Consider the following 20,203-nt stretch of genomic DNA (forward strand, 5'->3'; position numbering starts at 1 on the left):
CTTGTCACTGTAATGTAAATATTCATTGTAGCTGCTAGGATGTCTCACTCTGGTTTTCAAATCTGAGTCTGGTTTCATCAAATCTGATTGAAGAAGGAGAGTTATTCTATGAGTAGAAAGTGTGTTTAATGGATATCAGAAGTTTGAGAACTTTCTTTAGTATTAATTGTTGAAGAGTTCTGATGTCCCTGGAAAAGATCATTTCATTCTGAACTTCAGAGAAAGAATACCACAAATGCTGTACATTAGCAATTGAGTTTTGCTGCTGACAGTGGGCCAGTAGAAATACCTGACAATAAAGCATATAATCTTGGAAAACAAGACAAAATAGAACAAACAACAACAACAAAGAAGACGGAATAATTTAGAATACTTTAGGAGGTGTATTAGTAGTATATGCTAGTACTAATTTTTAAAAACATACAAACAAAAAAAGACTCAGCACTACAAGACTTTTTCCTGTTTTTAAGGTATGGCATTATACATGCTGGTGGCATAGGAAAGTACCTCAGTGACTGGATCCTTGAGGGGGAACCTCCATTTGACCTGATAGAATTAGATCCCAACCGGTATGGAAAGTGGACCACCACAGAATACACAGCAGCTAAAGCAAGAGAATCCTATGGTTTTAATAACGTTGGTAAGAAGGTATTTTTTAAAATACATTTATATCCTGAAAATGGATTCCGACAAAGCATGCCTCTAGATTTCTCTGTATATATGTACTAATTTGGTGATGTACAGTATTTAGTATGCCATGGTTTTTTTGTTTGGGTTTTTTTTTCCCCACTGTAGTTGGTTACCCTAAAGAAGAAAGATTTGCTGGGAGACCAACAGAAAGAACCAGTGGGCTGTATGATTTGCTGAAATCAAAATGTTCAATGGGCTTTCATGCAGGATGGGAGCAACCTCATTGGTTCTACAAACCTGGAGATGAGACTGGATACAAGTAAATAAAATATTACCTCCCCCTCCCCACCCCGATAAATTGTCATGACAGCAAGGGCTAGCTGAGTTAAATTTAATAAGAAGCGTACATTTACTGTTCATTTCAGCTAAAGGTATCTATTAGGTAGATCTTCCATTATTGTTTTTTCTATTGTTTAGAATCCCTTTAATTCTGATAATGCAGACGTTTCAAAACACACATCGAGGTATCCTGTAACTCTTCTAGGTAGGGGTATCAGGGAACAGCCTAGTTCAAGGAAAAGATTAGAGAATAATCTGTTCATTATAAATCTGTATTTTTCTACCTTTCTTATTATTTGATCAGCAACACTGATTATTTGATCAGTATAATGTTTTCACAAAAAAGCTGATTCCTCTCTGTATAATTCTCAGGAAAGGAGAAGCCCATTCTTTTTTTGTTGTTGTTTCTTTTCTTCTTTTTTTCTCTTTTTTATTTTTCTTTTTTTTCTTTTTTCTTTTTTCTTTTTTCTTTTTTTCTTTTTTTTCTTTTTTTTTCTTTTTTTTTCTTTTTTTTTTTGGTGTGCTGGCCTACCTAGTTACCTGTTTGCATCAGGGAGCATCCAGCAAATAACATTTTCCATAGGCATACTGGAGTCCCAGTCTAAATGGAGCTCATAAAGTAATAAAGAGACACACTCTGCTGTTCAGAAATAAAGCCTTTGACACCTTAAACTCAAATAAATGAATCAGCAACAAAGTATGCTGTAAATTTACACATGACAGACTACTACTTCGAACATTTGAACAGTTCACAGTTTATTGTACAAAATGGTTGATAAAATATCAACCCATATCTTTCTCTGTTGTTAAAGGATTTTAATAATTAAGCTATGTTAGACCAAGGAAAATATTGGGTAAGCTGCCTACAATTAGGAAAGTCTATCTCTTTTGAATGATAATTAAACTGAAGAAACTGAAGACTACATTTTGCTGAAAAGAGCACAAAATTTCCAAATTGTGTTTTATGTGTGTAAATGCTCTGTTTCAGACCCAGTTTTCGGCGCACAAATTGGTTTGACCCTGTGGGTCGTGAGTATAAACAGGTTATGGAAAAAGTCGGTGTGATTGACCTGTCACCATTTGGCAAGTTTAAAGTAAAAGGGACAGATTCTGTTAAGCTGCTGGATCATCTATTTGCAAATGTTGTTCCAAAGGTAAATGGGACAGTGATAAATGTTTTAATGTAGGATTTAGATAAACGAGATCTGTTTCAGAAATGGAAAATGAGGCATAATATTATTGCAATATCTTTCAGATACCAAACACTCAGATCCTCTGGAGAAACTGCTGTGTTGGGAGATGTGTTTCATTCAGTTAAGAATAAAGACAGTGGAGTTTATTCTAGAGTAGCCCCACACAGAAGTGCCTTTTGGCGCAAATCATTGAATCATAGAATGGTTGAAGTTGGAAGGAACCTCTAGAGATCACCTTGTCCAACCCCCTGTTCAAGCAGGTCACCTGGAGCTCATTGCCCAGGACTATGTCCAGATGGCTTTTACATATCTCCAAGGAAGAAGACTCCACCAGCTCTCTGGGCAACCTGTTCCTGTGTTCAGTCACCTTACAGTAAAAAAGTGTTTCCTTGAAACACGGGACCTTCTGTGTTTCAAATTTTTGTCTAAAGAAGTCCAAGTGACTATCACCTGGAATTCTTTTACGGTAGAAATAGAATAGCTTGGCAGCTGCCTGCCTAAAACTGTGCTGTACTGTGGCAGCTTCAGGCAGCAGAGGAGAGCAGTGGAAGGTGCTCTTGTCTGACCTTAGCAGGATGTTGTATTCTTCCTGGATGCCCAGAGGAACAGTTTTGTTGTTTTGGGTTTTTTTAATGTGACCCGTGTTTTTTTTCCACTCCCTTCATACTGACTTTGTTTTACAGCAAGCTGCCTGAAGCAGGCAGTGTTGCAAATATTCAGGATATTCAGCTTTCAGCTCACACCTGTCCTTTCTTCACAAGTGTGGCTGCTTTCAGATCCTCAGAGTATTATCCTGTTTTCAGAAATGGCACACTGTGACAAACTACCCCAGGTTTCTTATTCTTGGTCCTCAGTTTATGATAGTACTCCATGAGTCCATTTATCTTCCTTCTTTGTCAACCACTCTTATCTAGTATTTTTAACTTCAGAGGTACACCTCCAGCAAGCAGATGTTCCTTTCCGAAGTGCTATAGCCATGGAGTTCGCTCATTTCAGCACAGAATTTCATTAAGTTTTTGCTGAAGGTGATAGCTTTAGCTGCTTCAGACAGTGGAGGGAGGAAGCATAGGGAAACAGTAAGTACACTGAGACTATAGTTACAAAGGTAGATAACTTCTCAGAGGTCAGAGCTAAATGAACGGGAATGCTGTACACAAGAATGGTGTCCTCTAGTTTTAGGAGAAAGAAGAACCTGAATTGCCATGTAGTCATATTTTTTTCTGTATTAATTTTGTGATAGCAATATAGATTAAAAGTTTGTCTTCTTTCTAGCTTGGGGTAGAGGTGGGTGGGCGGAAAGCAAGATTAAAGAGAAAATTATGAGAACAAAGCGAGTGTTTTCTATGGAGTTTAATAAGCGTTGCTAAGGGGAAAAAGAAAGATAGCAAAGTAGAATGAACAGTTTTAAAAAAATCCACTTTAAAAAATCCAGCATTCACAACAGTTGATTTTTTTATGCTGTCTGATTATTGGTACCATTCATGCTTGCCTGCATCATAAAATAATCGAGTGAAGTTACTGGAGACATACTTGTATCACAACTAGGTTGAGTGTGACTACCATCAGATCCTGAAAATTCAATTATGTGCCTGTAATATGCCAGTAATTGTATTAATGTAATGTGACCTTGCAAAAGAATGTTAATATCTGCAATTTTTTTCCTTTTTCCATTCATTGCCTGGAATCTGGGCACTGACTGGGTGATTGACAAGGTTCTTATGAAAGCAGAATGAAATAAGAGAGATTAAATTCTGCCTCTGGAACCAGACCAGCACAACAGCTATGGCACAGTTATATTTCTGTTTGTATGGATGATACCATATGTATGAACATGTATACATTTTATGGTCACAGCTAAGTAACTGTTATTTGAAATTTTGCCTCTAGAGACCACATTTCTACGTAGAATCCAATTCAAATGTACAGAGATGTAGATTCATAGGCAGCAACCACATAAAACATAAAAGCATGCATAAATCAGGGCCACAAAAGCATAAGCCAGCTCAGTATTTCTTTCTTTAATGTAAGGGGCAAAGTAATGTTATCCTTATTCACATTAATTGAAAGCCTTATTCACATGATTGAAAGAGAATATTTATGTCAATAACACATAGAATTTTTTTATTCTGATGATCAGAGAACAAACTGAAATTGATTGAATTTACATTGAAAATGCGTTATTAAATCAAATGTAGCTTAAGAACACCTTGTGTAATACACAATTAACAAATGTTTATAAAGGTCTTGATTTATCTCATTTCAAAATTTTCAATTTTTTCCATGAGGAAAATAGTGAAATTTCCACTGTAAAACTTAAGCTTGGCCAATAGTGTATCTGTCTGCTCCTATTATGACAGCAGAACAAACATAAAAACATTGTTTTTTCAAGTAAAGACATATTTCCATATATTTCATAATGTTTAAGAATTCAAGGGTTTTATTTTGCATTCTTAATAATTGCAAATTTTACTCTGTAGGTGGGTTCCACAAATATAAGCCATATGTTAACACCGAGAGGAAAAGTCTATGCTGAGCTAACGGTCTCTCAACTGTATCCTGGAGAATTTATGCTTGTAACTGGCTCGGGGTCAGAACTCCATGATCTGAGGTTAGTTTATTTTTGACACAGTAAGTACACAGTGCTATACAGTCACATTAATATAGAAACATTTTTACTAAGTGCCAAATTCTTAATTATTACTCAACAAATCTTTTGCTAGGTTCAAGCGAATTCTACTTATTTATTGATTTTGGTTTCTTAGAAACTTGGTTAAGATGAATCCTGAAGTATAAGCAGTTGCATATTGGATTATTGTTGGTGTAAAAAGATGGAGAATATACTGATAGTTATGTAATATACTTTAGTGGAAGTAGTTCTTGTTTTGTTGTTGAACCTATTTGTGTTCAGCATTGTATGATGGAACACAGCACAGTTGTTCCTTTCTAGTGTTTTCTCTTACGCAAAAAAGAAAATTGGCTTTAAACATGGATGACCCCACAGGCACTGACCTGGCCAATATAGATGGGTAGTGCAGTCTTCCTGATACTGCGATAATGTCCTCTGCTGTGGGCTCTGGGGTCACAAAGCAAAATAGCAGAAAGAAAGGAGGTAGAAGCAGTTGCTGGATGCCTTGGTTAAAATGCTTTTCACAGGTGAGTATTGGAACTGACATTTTTAGTGCTAAAAGTGGCTGTACATACATACAAAGAAAAATAATTTTGCTACAGGAGATTGCTGACAAATCAGTTATTCAAAATTAATCAGCACATAAAAGGCAGAAATTTGCTATCCCAACACATGATGAATAATGTACTGTTTCATAACAGTCACATGGGAATCAGTAGGACGATTGGCACATTCAGGAGCCAAATGGCAGAACCAGACCTAATGCATTTACTTCTACAGAATTTCAGCAGTCTTGTTTGGTAGTCCCCTGTGCCTGAGATCTTTTAACATTGCTTAACAAAGCAGTACTTTATAAGATTTTTAAATATACTCCTTTCGTTTATTTTGTGAGCTCCCTGAAAGACAATACCCAGCTGATATTTTTTGATTAAATCAACACTCAAAACTGAACTTCCTGCCAATACTTTAAATACTGAATTCAGGAAAGAACAAGCTTGGTTGTACATTTCTGTTGACAGAGGAATTTATTTTGAGATTTTTTATGTTCATTGTGTTTATTGCTGCTTTTTTCTATGTTGACTTTTTATTAACACTTTCTGGATCCAAAAGCAAATATGTATACATTTCTATGCAATCACTTCTTTCTGTTATCTTGAAAATACTGTTCCATGCATTTAAATTCTCTCCTTTCCTGGCTGTATCCCCGATGCCTGTGTTCCTATACCAGTATCTCACCAGAAAACACTGTTTAACATCAATGATGGATTTGACTTTCTAGTGAGGTGCATACTTCCATTGGTTTTGAGAAGGTGTGGTACTGGGACCTGCTGGGAAAATGAACATTAACAAAAAATTATTCCTTTTTAATCTTTATCTAAATCAGTTATTTTTCATTAAAAAAATAACATCACTGTTGTGTTTTACATGCAGATGGATAGAAGAGGAAGCAACAAGAGGTGGATATAAAGTTGAAATAGAAAACATGACAGATGATATGGGAGTACTTGGTGTAGCAGGTCCATACGCCCGACAGATCCTCCAGAAGCTGACAAGTGAGGATCTCAGCGATGGTTCATTTAAGTTTCTCCAGTCTAGACATTTGAAACTTTCTGATATTGCTGTTACTGCCATTAGGATATCATACACAGGTAAGCAATAGAGAAAACAGACTCTTAAGGAAAGAGGCAATAAATAAAATAAGTGTAACTAAACTTATGTTGAAAAATAAATCTCATATATTCATAAGCAATAGGTTCATCACATTTTATATACAAATGCATGAGGAAATGCATCACATTGATTTTTCAAATGTGATCTGGTCAGAGACCTTTTTCTCTAGAATACCCTATATTGTAAATATTTATTTTACAGAACAAAAGGCCAGTTCTGATAACCTCTGTGGTATTTGCTGCAAAACCAACGTCAAGAATTGTTTTTGGATTACCGTATATTAGTGTCTGTCAGGTGCCTTGAAGATGTAACACTGTAATGCTTAGTATTTGTTTTTCTCAGTTACTTTTTATTTTTATGTCTGTCTCCACTGCAAGGGACTGAATTCAGACCATTCTGAAGCAGCTGAAGTCCTTCTCTCTCTGTTGTACTAAATATGATACAATATACTCGTTTTATGCTTATTTATGCTCAGTTATATTTGCTGTTCACTTGCCAAGTCATTATCTGTTTATAACGCCCTTAAGCTGTCATTGTGACTTTGCTACATGACCTTTGCTTATCAGTTATTCTGACTCCCCCCTCACCCCCACCCTGGATTTCAGTTAACAGTTTAAATTAGAATAATAGTACCACTGCTTAACATCCAGGGCATAAATCATCTGGTGGTTCTTGCAGGGAATTAGGCTTGATATATGATAGCAGAATTGACCCTAGAATGTGAATTAACACAGCATTGATCCCCACTTTTTACCAAGAATGGGACTATATTTATTAGGACCGTTTCATTGTTGAGCTCATGAAACCATTAATCTTGTTTGTATAACAGGTGAATTGGGCTGGGAGCTCTATCATAGAAAAGAAGATTCTGTAGCTCTTTATAGTGCAATCATGGAAGCTGGCCAAAAAGAGGGAATCGACAACTTTGGAACATATGCTCTGAATGCTTTGAGGATGGAAAAAGGTTTTCGAGCCTGGGGGGCAGAGGTCAGGAAACAGAACTTCTTTATTATTCTTCCTCTTTATTTTCTTTATTTCATTATGACTATACAGCTTTTAGTCAGAGCTAGCTCAGATAGTATTTCTTCCATTTTCTCAATTCAGCATGAAAAGAAAATTTACCTTGAGCAGGAAAAGCTGCAATAATTCTGAACAGTGTATTTTCTAAATAAAAATAACTAGTATACTCCATTGCACTGCTGGCAGAGACACTTATTTTGATTCACTGATGTTTTTCCCTCTTGTGTGTAACAAAATTATGAGGGTTTTGCTGAGCCCTAGTGTTTTGAAATCAAAGGTTTGGCTGATAGATTCTGAAAATGTTTTATTTCTATATTAACTATGTCATGAGAGGCCATTTATTCTTGCTTCATAATGTATTTGGAACTTTTTCATTTCCCATTAGCTTCTTTCTGCCAAATTTGCTCACTCACAATATAGAACTACTCAGGGGGCATAGAGAATGTGGGGAAAATCAGTACAATTTCTGCTTACCTGAAATTTTTCCTAATTCCTTTGAAAAGGAAAGAACTCAGGAAGGTGAAATGGTGGGCATTTAGGAGTCCTTTGCCCAGTGATAATTATTTTCATTCTTGCTTCAAATGCTGCCTAACAAATCATTCCCTCTACACCTAATGGGAAGTGGTAAATAAAATTGGTTTTGTGTTTTATTCTCCTCTCCAGCTAAGGCATTCTGCTGTGTTGCAATTAATGTGCATACCTCAGTTATTCAATCTTCTGCAGGTTCCATTCTGCTTTGATGAAAAGTCTTGTTTCTTACTGAAATGTGTGTTTACTTTGCATATTGAAACTTAGATGAATGATTTCCATGTCTATATATTAGGCATAATAGTAGATATTCTGTTGAAATCACATATAGGAAGCATACAGTGTATTCAGATGGAAGTCGCACATATGCAATGTGGAAGACGTTGACCTGAGAGTAAACAGAAGGCTGCATGGAATAGCTAAATAAATATCCACCAACCCAAAAGCTATGATAGTCCATAATGTACAGATGGTGAATTTATTTTTCTGTTCAACAGATGAACTGTGACACTAACCCCTTGGAAGCTGGACTGGAATACTTTGTAAAGCTAAACAAGGTATGTCTTATTATTTTAAAGTTTTCTATTATGCCCAAGGATCCTTTAAGTGTGTGAAAGGAAAAATGTAATTATCTGTAAAATAAAATAGGTTTAGAAAATGAACCAAGCAACTTTTTTTTTCACAGTATATAAGAAGAATTACTTTATTAAGTACCAATTTGTTTTTAAAAGTTTCGTATTTTTCCATGTTTCTTGCTAACGAAATTACACATTAGGTCAGGATGTTACAAATACATAAAATCGTTTCCTGTGTAGCTCTAATGTAATCTGTTGCTACCAATAGCCCATCAACTCAAACAGCAGTTGCCTGCCCAGTGCATGTGAAGTTTCTAATGTAAAACATCTGTTCCTATACATTTCAACTTAGGTGCCCTAAATGAGGAGATATTTCTGACTTAATCTTTTGCCTCAGTTTTTGTCTGTAAAATAGAGAAAGTGCCAACATTTTTACATAAGGGAGATCAAGGAGGAAAAGCAATGCTTGTGAGACATTTCATCTTTACAATGATGTAATGTGATGCACAGACAAATTCTCTTCTTATTTGTGTTTCCTTTATACCTGAAAGAAAAAAATCAGATAATAAGTGACCCTTGATATTTTTTGCCATGTTATGTGTAGGCATTGTGGAACTGATAAAAAGAATACCAAACCTTAAGTTACAGCTCCAAATAAACAGCAAATCTTAAACTTTGGGTAGGCAAGAATTATGGAGGCACGTTAAACCTAAAACTGTGCTTTTGTCTTTATGAGACAATTTCACCAACAGTAACAGGGATGAATCCAGGAAAATGCTTTTCCTCTCCAACTGTTGAACCTGCCCATAGATTGTTAAAGTTTTTCAACCTGTGCAGGATTGATAAAACATTCAGGTTTGTCCTAATCTAACATCAGTGTGTGCTCTAGCATGAAATACAAGTTCTAAACGTCTTCTTGCCCAACTATGGAGCTCACCCACTGGAAGGCAAGGTGCTTCCAGGGATGTCAATGGCAGTTCCTACATGCAGAGCTGTCTCCATTGGGTACTGTAATTTTGCCCTCATCAGAGAAAATGACACATGCAGGGGAAATACAGAATTTTATGGAATAGGATTATGTTGTATTTACTCATCAAGGACTTTCCCACCTTGAGGAGAGCATTAGCAGGATTATCACAGAATCACAGAATGGGAGGGGTTGGAAAGGACTTTTGGAGGGGAGAATGCAATGATGCAATGAAAATTGTTACTGTTACTAGTTTTTCTTTCCAATTCCATTTGGTACATCTGTTTGGGTTTAGGGTTTTTTTTGGGGGGGAGTTGGGGTTTGGGGTTTTTTTTTTAGTATAAGCAGGAAAGCAGCCAAAGCAGGGAAGGTTGTTGCTTGCCAAGATGCCCATGCAGAACATGCAAAGGCACTAATGTGAATTGAAGCATTTGATTATTGTTCTGCACACTTCTCTGCATGGTTGAAATGCAGGGTTGGAACAGCCTTCTGGAGCACATATTCACATTGTAGATGAATGGGCATGGAACGAATCTCCAGCACAGTTGCAGGATGTCACCCTTAAGCATTTGTCAGTTTAGCTGAACTCATGTGAAAAAGGAAATAATCAATGTTTATTTATTGACTTAAAAGAGAGCAGTTATGACTGTGTATTGACACTGCAGAGGCACCTGAGCTAACCCAGATGTTGGAAATGGTTTAAACACTGTAGCATGGAGCACAATGTGAGATTATTTACTCCTCTTCTTGCCAGCTTGGGGCTGTGAGTCCCAATTCCCTGCCTCTGGTTTTGGTGTCTGTTCGGCATGGCACAGGCCTTAGAATTCCTTGAAGGCCACCATGATTGAAGACAAGCAAAATACTCTATTATCGTCTGCTTCTATTGTCAAGGAAACTTTCTGTAAAAAAAGGGGAAAGAGGATACAAGCTATAAGCAATGGATACTGAAATCTGACAGATCTTGGTCTGTAGCATTACTGACAGGGATTGTTCCTTTAAGCATGCGCCCCCAACTGGGGAAAGTGCTGATTTCTGTGTAAATTAAAACCAGAATGCACTGTTCAGTTAATTACTGTAGTGCTTCTTACTGTGCAGCAAGCAGGAGAGATAGCTAAAAAAAAAAAAAAAAAAAAGCAAAAAGACTTCAGCATAAGTGAATTTTCAGTGATACATCATGGAAAATGTAAACCATTCCTAAACAGATTAAAGTGAATGAATAACCAAAGGCCAGTGAAGGTAATACAGTCAAAAAGTTTTTTAATTTCCATGAGAGGGCATTCAGATATCTGGGGAATAAATATGAAGAGGTGGAAATTCCCAATAAAATCCTGGTATTTCTCTATGTTTATGAAGTTTAGCGTATGCATCATCTTCAGGTACATCTTCAGGTACATATGGACTAGTAATTTTTTTGTGATGAGTAACAGGAAAAACACTAAAAATCTTAAGTTGACAATTTTTTTTTTCTTCCCCACAGTCTATTAAATTACAGCATGACAAAAAGTAAGCCTATTTCCTCAGGATTTCTGTGGCAACTTTCATTTTATCAGTAATGCTAAAGAGATGGTATTGTTCTACTCCAAGCTACTCCAGAGGTAGCACCTAGGCCCAAAAGGCCCATGCCTTGGGTTGTGACCACCCCAACAAAGAAGAAAAAGAGAGTATAGTTGTTCTGAAGCGTACAGAGGGCCCAATATGCAGGGCAGACCCTCCTCTCAGAGAAGTCTGCTGCCTCCCCGGGGCCCGTGTCAAGGACATCACTAGGAAACTCCCCAGCCTGGTACACCCCTCTGACTATTACCCACTGCTGTTCCTCCATGTGGGTGGGGATGAAGCAGAGACACGTACCACAAAAGCGATCAAAAGGGACTTCAGGCTCTTGGGACAGTCACTGAAGGATTCGGGAGCACAGGTGATATTCTCCTCCCTCCTTCCAGTTGAGGGCAGCAATGGTGGGTGGAACAGGCGGACGCAGTCCATAAATGCATGGCTCCGTGGCTGGTGTCAACGCCACAACTTTGGGTTCTTTGACAATGGGACGGCCTACACGGCACCAGGCCTGATGAACCGTGATGGGATTCATCTCTCTCAAAGGGGGAAGAGGATCTTTGCCCAGGAACTAGTGGGGCTCATCGACAGAGCTTTAAACTAGGCTCAAAGGGGGAGGGGGATAACATCAGGCTTGCCAGCGACATGTTGTGGGATGATGTGCCCAGGTTGGAGGACAGGGCACTGGCGAGGGCCCTCAGCCTGCTGCCTAGAGACATGCTGGATGCACTACAGCACACTCGAAGCCTAGAGGAGACGAGCCGTGGGCTCCAGATGCAACAGGAGTCAACGGGGTAACACTGGGAAGATACATCAAAAGAATTCCAGCCACCCCAGCCAATAAGTCAGCCTCATCAGGGGCACAACTGAAACGCCGCTACGCGAACGCACGGAGCGTGGAGAATAAACAAGGGGAGCTGGAGACATGTGTGTGCCTGAAAGGCTATGACCTTATTGCCATTACAGAGACATGGTGGGATAGCTCCTGTGACTGGAGTGTTGGGATGGAAGGGTACAGGCTCTTCAGGAAGGACAGGCAGGGCAGGCGAGGAGGGAGCGTCGCCCTCTACATCAGTGACCAGCTGGAGTGCATGGAGCTCCATGTGGGGATGGATGAGGAACCGACCGAGAGCCTATGGGTCAAGATTAAAGGGAGCGCTGGGGCAGGGGACATCATAGTGGGGGTCTGCTACAGGCCACCTGAACAGGGGGACCGAGCAGATGAAGCCCTCTATAGGCAGATAGGAGCAGCCTCACTCTCACAAGCCCTGGTCCTTATGGGGGACCTCAACCACCCTGACACCTGCTGGAGGGACGATGCAGCTGAGCGCAAGCAATCCAGGAAGTTCCTAGAATGTGTCGATGATAACTTTCTCCTCCAAGTGATAGAGGAGCCCACGAGGAGAAGTGCCATGCTGGACCTTATTCTCACCAATAAGGAGGGCCTGGCAGGGGATGTCAAGCTGAAGGGCAGCCTTGGCTGCAGTGACCACGAAATGGTGGAATTCAGGATCTTCAGGGCAGCGAGGAGGGCGCACAGCAAGCTCACTGCCCTGGACTTCAGGAGAGCAGACTTTGGCCTCTTCAGGGATCTGCTTGGTAGAATACCATGGGACAAAGCCCTGGAAGGAAGAGGGGCCCAAGACAGCTGGCTAATATTCAAGGGTCACCTCCTCCAAGCTCAGGAGCCATGCATCCCAACAAAGGGGAAGTCAAGCAAAAACACCAAGAGGCCCCCATGGATGAACAAGGAGCTCCTGGGCAAAGTCAAACAAAAAAAGGAAGCCTGCAGAGGGTGGAAGCAAGGGCGGGTAGCCTGGGAAGAATCCAGAGAAACTGTCCGAGCAGCCAGGGATCAGGTTAGGAAAGCCAAAGCCCTGACAGAAATTAGTCTGGCCAGAGATGTCAAGGACAACAAGAAAAGCTTCTATAGGTATGTTAGTGATAAAAGGAGGATGAGGGCAAATGTGAGTCCCCTCCGGAATGAAACGGGTGACCTGGTTACCCAGGATATGGAGAAGTCTGAGGTACTCAATGACTTCTTTGCCTCAGCCTTCACTGGCAAATGCTTGAGCCACACTGCCCAGGTCACAGCAGGCAGGGACTAGGAGAATGCAGAACTGCCCACTGTAGGAGAAGATCAGGTTCGAGAATATCTAAGGAACCTGAAGGTGCACAAGGCCATGGGACCTGATGAGATGCATCCACGGGTCTTGAGGGAACTGGCGGATGAAGTGGCCAGGCCACTCGCCATCATATTTGAGAAGTCATAGCAGTCTGGCAAAGTTCCCACTGACTGGAAGAGGGGAACATAACCCCCATTTTTAAGAAGGGTAAAAAAGAAGACCCAGGGAACTACAGGCTGGTCAGTCTCACCTCTGTGCCTGGCAAGATTATGGAGCAGACCCTCCTGGAGACTATGCTCAGGCACATGGAAAATAAGGAGGTGATTGGTGACAGCCAACACGGCTTCACTAAGGGCAAATCGTGCCTGACAAAGTTGGTGGCCTTCTATGATGGGGTTACAGTGTTGGTGGACAAGGGAAGGGCAACTGACATCATCTACCTGGACTTGTGCAAGGCATGTGACACTGTCCCACACGACATCCTTGTGTCTAAATTGGAGAGACATGGATTCGATGGATGGACCACTCGGTGGATAAGGAATTGGCTGGATGGTCGCACTCAAAGAGTTGTGGTCAATGGCTCAATGTCCAAGTGGAGAACGGTGACGAGTGGTGTTCCTCAGGGGTCGGTACTGGGACCGGCCCTGTTCAACATCTTTGTCGGTGACATGGACAGTGAGATTGAGTGCACCCTCAGCAAGTTTGCCGATGACACCAAGCTGTGTGGTGTGGTCGACACTCTGGAGGGAAGAGATGCCATCCAGAGGGACCTTGACAGGCTGGAGAGGTGGGCCTGTGTGAACCACATGAAGTTCAACAAGGCCAAGTGCAAGGTCCTGCACATGGGTCAGCGCAATCCCAAGCACGACTACAGGCTGGGTGGAGAATGGATTGAAAGCAGCCCCGAGGAGAAGGACTTAGGGGTATTGATTGATGAGAAGCTCAACATGAGCTGGCAGTGTGTGCTTGCAGCCCAGAAAGCCAACTGTGTCCTGGGCTGCATCAAAAGAGGTGTGACCAGCAGGTCGAGGGAGGTGATCCTGTCCCTCTACTCCGCTCTTGTGAGACCCCACCTGGAGTACTACGTCCAGCTCTGGGGGCCCCAGTACAAGAGAGACATTGAGCTCTTGGAGTGAGTCCAGAGGAGGGCCACGAAGATGATGAGAGGGCTGGAGCATGTCTCCTCTGAGGACAGGCTGAGAGAGTTGGGATTGTTCAGCCTGGAGAAAAGAAGGCTCTGAGGAGATCTAATTGCGGCTTACCAGTACCTGAAGGGGGCCTACAGGAAAGCTGGAGAGGGACTGTTTATGAGGGAGTGTAGTGACAGGACAAGGGGTAATGGGTTTAAGCTGAAGGAGGGTTGATTTAGATTAGATGTTAGAAAGAAATTCTTTACTGTGAGGGTGGTGAGGTACTGGACCAGGTTGCCCAGAGAGGTTGTGGATGCCCCATTCCTGGAAGTGTTTAAGACCAGGTTGGATGAGGCTTTGGGCAACGTGGTCTAGTGGAGGGTGTCCCTGCCCGCAGCAGGGGGGTTGGAACTAGATGATCTTTAAGGTCCCTTCCAACCCAAACCATTCTATGATTCTATGATTCTATGATTCTAGGTGGTTTCCTCTAGATTCTGCTTCATACTGCCTTTTTCCTCTAATGTTGATGTTAGTTGCTTCCTTGCACAGATGATCAGGATGAGGTGTGACTAAACCTAAGTGGAGGGATAGTAACTGAATCAATTTCTAATTTAGAGTATACATTGTCTTTATAACTTCACAACAAAATCTGTCTGGTTTTGGCATGGGATTTTTTTTTATACCTATTTTCTTTCTTTTGTTTGTTCAATTGTTCCCACATTTAGTAAGTTAGACAAGTTGTTAGATAGCCTTATTCACTAATACTTTCATCTCATGAATAAGCACTCTGCTACTAAATATACAATAGAGTCCTAATGGTCTCTGTGGCAGGAAATTCACAGAGTGTCTTTAAAGAAGAAAAAGTTGCAATTCTTTTTTCTCCACATCCCAGAATATTGTTTTAGTTCTGCTGCACGTTTGGACTTTCTCAGGTTCAAGTGCTCAAAGGTATAGTATATCACCTCTGAATGCTTTCTGGTTTTTAAAACCCTGGTTTAAATTTAATGGCTTTTTCAAATACTATCACAGAAAAAGATAAGCAATCACCAGATATTAACTTACTCCAGACCTTTGTTCTATGGCAGAATCAACTACATCTGTGTTTACCTTGCCATATGTATAAAATTTCATGTGTGAAATTACGAAGACCTCTCAGTCCTCAACATCCCACAGTCCCTGGGCAGTCCATTCTAATGATTTGCTATCCTTATGTTGGAAAATGTTTTCTTGCTACACTTTAAACTTATCATTAGTTATTATGTTCACTACTGACATACAGAAAAAAAAATATTCCTTATTTCAGAAGCTGCTTGCATCTTCAAAGCCTGCTAGCACGCACCTTTTCAGTGCTCGGAAGTGATTGATTATTTTTAGCTAATTCAATAGTCTTAAACCAGCCTATTTTTCTCCTGAGCTTAATGGACCGTAAGTCCCAATAAAACTTGATGTTAGAGTGATCACCTCCGTGTCGATTTGCATAGCTCACAGAAATAAACTCTTTCAGAAGGGTTTTCCGTGTGAACGCAGTAGTGCCAACAGTCATCGAGCATATAGCTACAAAGTTCCATAGTTAACCGTTTGTGACTTGTTTTGCTATATCCAAGACTGCCATCTCCTGGGCACTTTGTATACAGCAACAGCTCACTGCTCTTTCGGAAGAAAATGCAGTAGATGATGGAAACCCTTTGAGACTCTGCTCTAGTGCGCTCTTCCAGGCCGGGATCTGAGTACTTAGCTAAGATTTAGTGTTTGTTACCTTTAGGAGAAAATGCCATCATCAGAGACAGTGTTTCTTTGTTGCAGTCCTGTTTATTTACTGGGGCAGTTTCTTGGTTCTCCATTCCAAGCTTTTTTCTGTACTATGCAATACCCAAAATCTCTCTCCCTTCGCTTTTTCTTAGGTCTACTCTACCAGCACCTTTTTTTTACCTTCTTCATTTTCTGCTCCTTTCCCTGTCTGCTTTTCATTATTTATGTATTATATCCACCAACCCTACTCAGTGGCTGCCTGCATTTTGATGTCAAAAAAAGCCTTTCAGACCACAAGTCCTACCTCATCTTCTGACTGTGTCACTGGATTTCTGAGGTGACTTTTACTATTACACTTATTAGACACACGAGCATTTCATTGCTTCCTTATTCATTATGAATAGAAGTTGTGTCATGCCCATCAACTTCACCCAGATGGGTGTATGACTGTAAATCAAAGATACAGTCCTTGTGCATTGACCTAACATACACATAAGTTGTCTCATGGTAAACTAGGATGAGTAGTTGTAACACTGTGCCTCAAACCTTTTATTCCTTTGTTAGCAGTTCAATCTTACAGATTCATGCCTTACTCTTTCCAGTTGTTTCCCTCCTGTTCACTCTGCCAGAACTGCGACTCAGTTGTGTCAGTCCAACTCATTGTGTTACCATGGTCTAAAGTGATATGTCCTGATTTATTAAAGCACAAAATGATAAATATTTTTAGGGAAAAGGCTTTTTTTTTCATCATTTCACAGGTAGTTTGGAGAAAGAACACCAAAAATGTTAAACTGGCACATTTAATATCTTTATCAATGATGTGGGTAAGGAGATCAAGTGCACTCTCAGTAAGTTTGCAGACAACACCAAGCTGGGCAGGAGTGTTGATCTGCTGGAGGGTAGGAAGGCTCTACAGAGGGATCTGGACAGGCTGGATCAATGGGCCAAGGCCAACTGTATGAAGTCAACAGGGCTGCGTGCCAGGTCCTGCGCTTGGGTCACAACAACACTGGGCAATGCTACAGGCTTGGGGAAGAGTGGCTGGAAAGCTCCCTGGCGGAAAAGGACCTGGGGGTGTTGGTCGACATCCAGCTGAGTATGAGCCAGCAGTGTGCCCAGGTGGCCCAGAAGGCCAACAGCACCCTGGCTTGTATCAGAAAGAGCACGGCCAGCAGGACCAGGGAAGTGATTGCGCCCCTGTACTCGGCACTGGTGAGGCCGCACCTCGAGTGCTGTGTTCAGTGTGGGGCCCCTCACTACAAGACAGACATTGAGGTGCTGGAGTGTGTCCAAAGAAGATCAGTGAAGTTGGTGAAGGGTTTAGAGCACAAGTCTTATGAGGAGCGGCTGAGGGAACTGGGGTTTTTTAGCCTGTAGAAAAGGAGGCTGAGGGGAGACCTTGTTGCTGTCTACAGCTACCTGACAGGAGGTTGTAGCCAGGTGGGTGTTGGTGTCTTCTCCCAAGTAACAAACAGTAGGAGAAGAGGAAATGGCCTCAAGTTGTGCCAGGGCAGGTTTGATATTGGATATTAGGAAGACAATTCTTCACTGAAAGGGTTGTCACGCTTTGGAACAGGCTTCCCAGGGAAGTGGTTGAGTCACCATCCCTGGAGGTTTTTAAAAGACGTGTAGATGTGGTACTTAGGGACATTTGGCCTTGGAAGTGTTGGGTTTGTGGTTGGACTCAATGATCTTTTCCAACCTTAATGATTCTATAATTCTAATTGCAGAGAGCATGCCCTCCAAAAGTGAGCACTGGCAGAATTTTCAGTCCTGCCATGGGCCTCCAGGGCTCTAGGCACAACCACCAGTAAGCACTAGGTGAAGAGGGTGGGGAAAGTGGCAGAAAGAAAGATGTACATGCTGGCTCTGGGTCTCTGCAACATTGCAGCATATGTAGTCATTTATATCATCTGTGTAAAAATGCTACTGTTCTAATCTGGTGACTCTGCACTTTGATGACACAGTCTGAAGTGCTGCTAAGGAGCGATATGAAATCAAAACCTTTCACCTGCAGGAGAGTCATAATGAGTAGGGGTAACCAGGAAAGCAACCACTTGTAACCATTTGCTTGTGTTTTCCTCTTTTTATTTATTTATTTTTTTCTTAAGCAATCACTGATTTTAAAATGGGAGCTTTGTTTGCAGTACCATAGCAAATGATTAATTTTTATTTTCTGACTTCTAAGATCTAAAATAGGGCATAGTGGGTGAAATACCTGGCACTTGCTATTGAGGTCGTCTGGGAGCACTGCTCCAACTCGATGCTAGACAGGCTGACCTGCAAGAGTTTCTATAACTCACCCTCATTGCCATTGTCCACCCCTCCTTCACTTTCTTCAACTTGCATCCCTCCTGTTCTGAGGGGAATGACTACAGTAGTGATCTCTGACCCCACTCAACAAACTGGTATAAGGTTGTTTTTTGTGCCATCTCTACTGCATGCAAGAAAAGGAGGAGGGAAAAGAAAGAGCACAGACTTTAGTGAAGAAGGGATAAGGAGCCTGGGGGAAAGCAGAGGGATCTGAAAAAGGATGGAAAGGTACTAGGTATTTGAGAGGGAGGAAGGGTACTTTTTTCCTCCCCCCTCTCTTTCATTCCCAATTTATTATGCCTGTAATATATTTATTCAGTGTAATTTTCCACCTAAATCCTGTCCCCATCCAAATTAAAATTTAGGAGTGGAACCATATGCTTTTGTTAACTTCATTTGATGTCCAGAGGGTCATAAATCAGAGATTTATTCCATAAATTTATACAGAGTATGAAACACATTAGAAAGAATCTGCTATGGTTTTGTTATCTGTGTAAAATGCACACCTAGGTCATTCCCAGTGTGTTTGTTCGGCCATGTAAAGGAATTAACACCCACTGAGCTAGGAATTTTGAGACAAGATAGTTCAATGATTTATCATTTTTTTGTATCATATCAATTTCTTAGAGCTGGCCGTTTGCATACAGGAAGGGCTTGGGTAGACTGAATGAAAGATGCAGTCACACATACTGACTGGCCACATCTCCCTTAGAAAACTGTTTTGTGTGGCGTGAACTGTAGCTTTGGTTTGCTGCAGAAAAAGAAACTTGTCAAATATTTGCTACCTGTGGAAGAAAATGATCTTCAGTTATCACACTGATGAGAGGGCTATCATTTGGAGCGTTACCCTGAAATTATTCAAGACCATCCAAATACAAATAATTCATTTCAAAATACTGCATTGATGCTGTCTCCACTGTGTTGTATTGTGATGGTTATAGCAGATCGCTGCACAGTTGTTGGTGCTGCCTTGCTCATTTGGGTGGCTCTGTGTACATAATTTAGCTGTATGTCTGCAGCCATAAGTAGCGTACCAAATAAATTACAGCATTTCATTATTAAGAGATTTGTATATCTTTGCTGCCAGTTATTATTGAACGGATATGACATTTTTCTTCCTAGATACCTAGACTTTATTCTGCTAAACTGCACAATCAAAAAAAAAAAAAAAGAAAACTAAAAAGAGAAAGTTTTATAGGTAATTTCTATTCCTTTGCTGTCCTTAAACCACAAAAATTTTTTACAGAGGATTAGGATCAGGATCTGTATGCCATTGAAAGCCAAGCACACTTGAAACACAGTAAGTTAAACTTTTCAGGGTACATCACTGTGCCTAAAAAAAATCACTTGATTTGTTAATGCCTCCTGAGTCTTAAGAAAAAATTAAAAAAAAGGTTTTTTATCTTGTGCTAGCAAACACATGATAACTTACACAAGCTAAAAGCCTGGTGAGGACAAGGGTGAGGCAAATATGTCTGTCTGATATGTTAATAGATAAGATAATCAATGGGCTCCCTTTAGCTATATGCTGTTTGAAAATCTTAATTGATTTCTCTTTATGATACGATTTTCCATAGTAATCTATATGTTAGGTAGCACAAGTAAAAAGCACAGCCCATCTTTTCTGGTTTTATCTGGTGAACTGCACTCACATTAAAGAATATGAAGCTAAGCAGTAATAATTGTCTTTATCTTGTATCTAAGAAGTGTTTTTATTTTATGTGAAAAACATTACATCTGCCAAATCTTCTTGCTTTGGGAGCTCGTGCCAAGATAATGGAAAATCTT

At 40.5% G+C, this 20,203-nt stretch overlaps 1 protein-coding gene across 1 annotated transcript in view; it reads left to right on the forward strand.

Annotated features, from left to right (window-relative positions):
• Nucleotides 1-20,203, forward strand: part of DMGDH (dimethylglycine dehydrogenase) — a 49,839-nt gene that overhangs the window by 23,874 nt on the left and 5,762 nt on the right. The window contains exons 8-14 of the mRNA XM_054811053.1: nucleotides 471-640; nucleotides 796-949; nucleotides 1,958-2,123; nucleotides 4,640-4,770; nucleotides 6,220-6,437; nucleotides 7,289-7,446; nucleotides 8,505-8,564. Coding sequence (XP_054667028.1) covers nucleotides 471-640; nucleotides 796-949; nucleotides 1,958-2,123; nucleotides 4,640-4,770; nucleotides 6,220-6,437; nucleotides 7,289-7,446; nucleotides 8,505-8,564 — 1,057 coding nt within the window. The remainder of the gene's footprint in view (nucleotides 1-470; nucleotides 641-795; nucleotides 950-1,957; nucleotides 2,124-4,639; nucleotides 4,771-6,219; nucleotides 6,438-7,288; nucleotides 7,447-8,504; nucleotides 8,565-20,203) is intronic.

This window comes from Grus americana, chromosome Z (assembly GCF_028858705.1).
Source record: "Grus americana isolate bGruAme1 chromosome Z, bGruAme1.mat, whole genome shotgun sequence".
Classification (NCBI taxonomy): domain Eukaryota; kingdom Metazoa; phylum Chordata; class Aves; order Gruiformes; family Gruidae; genus Grus; species Grus americana.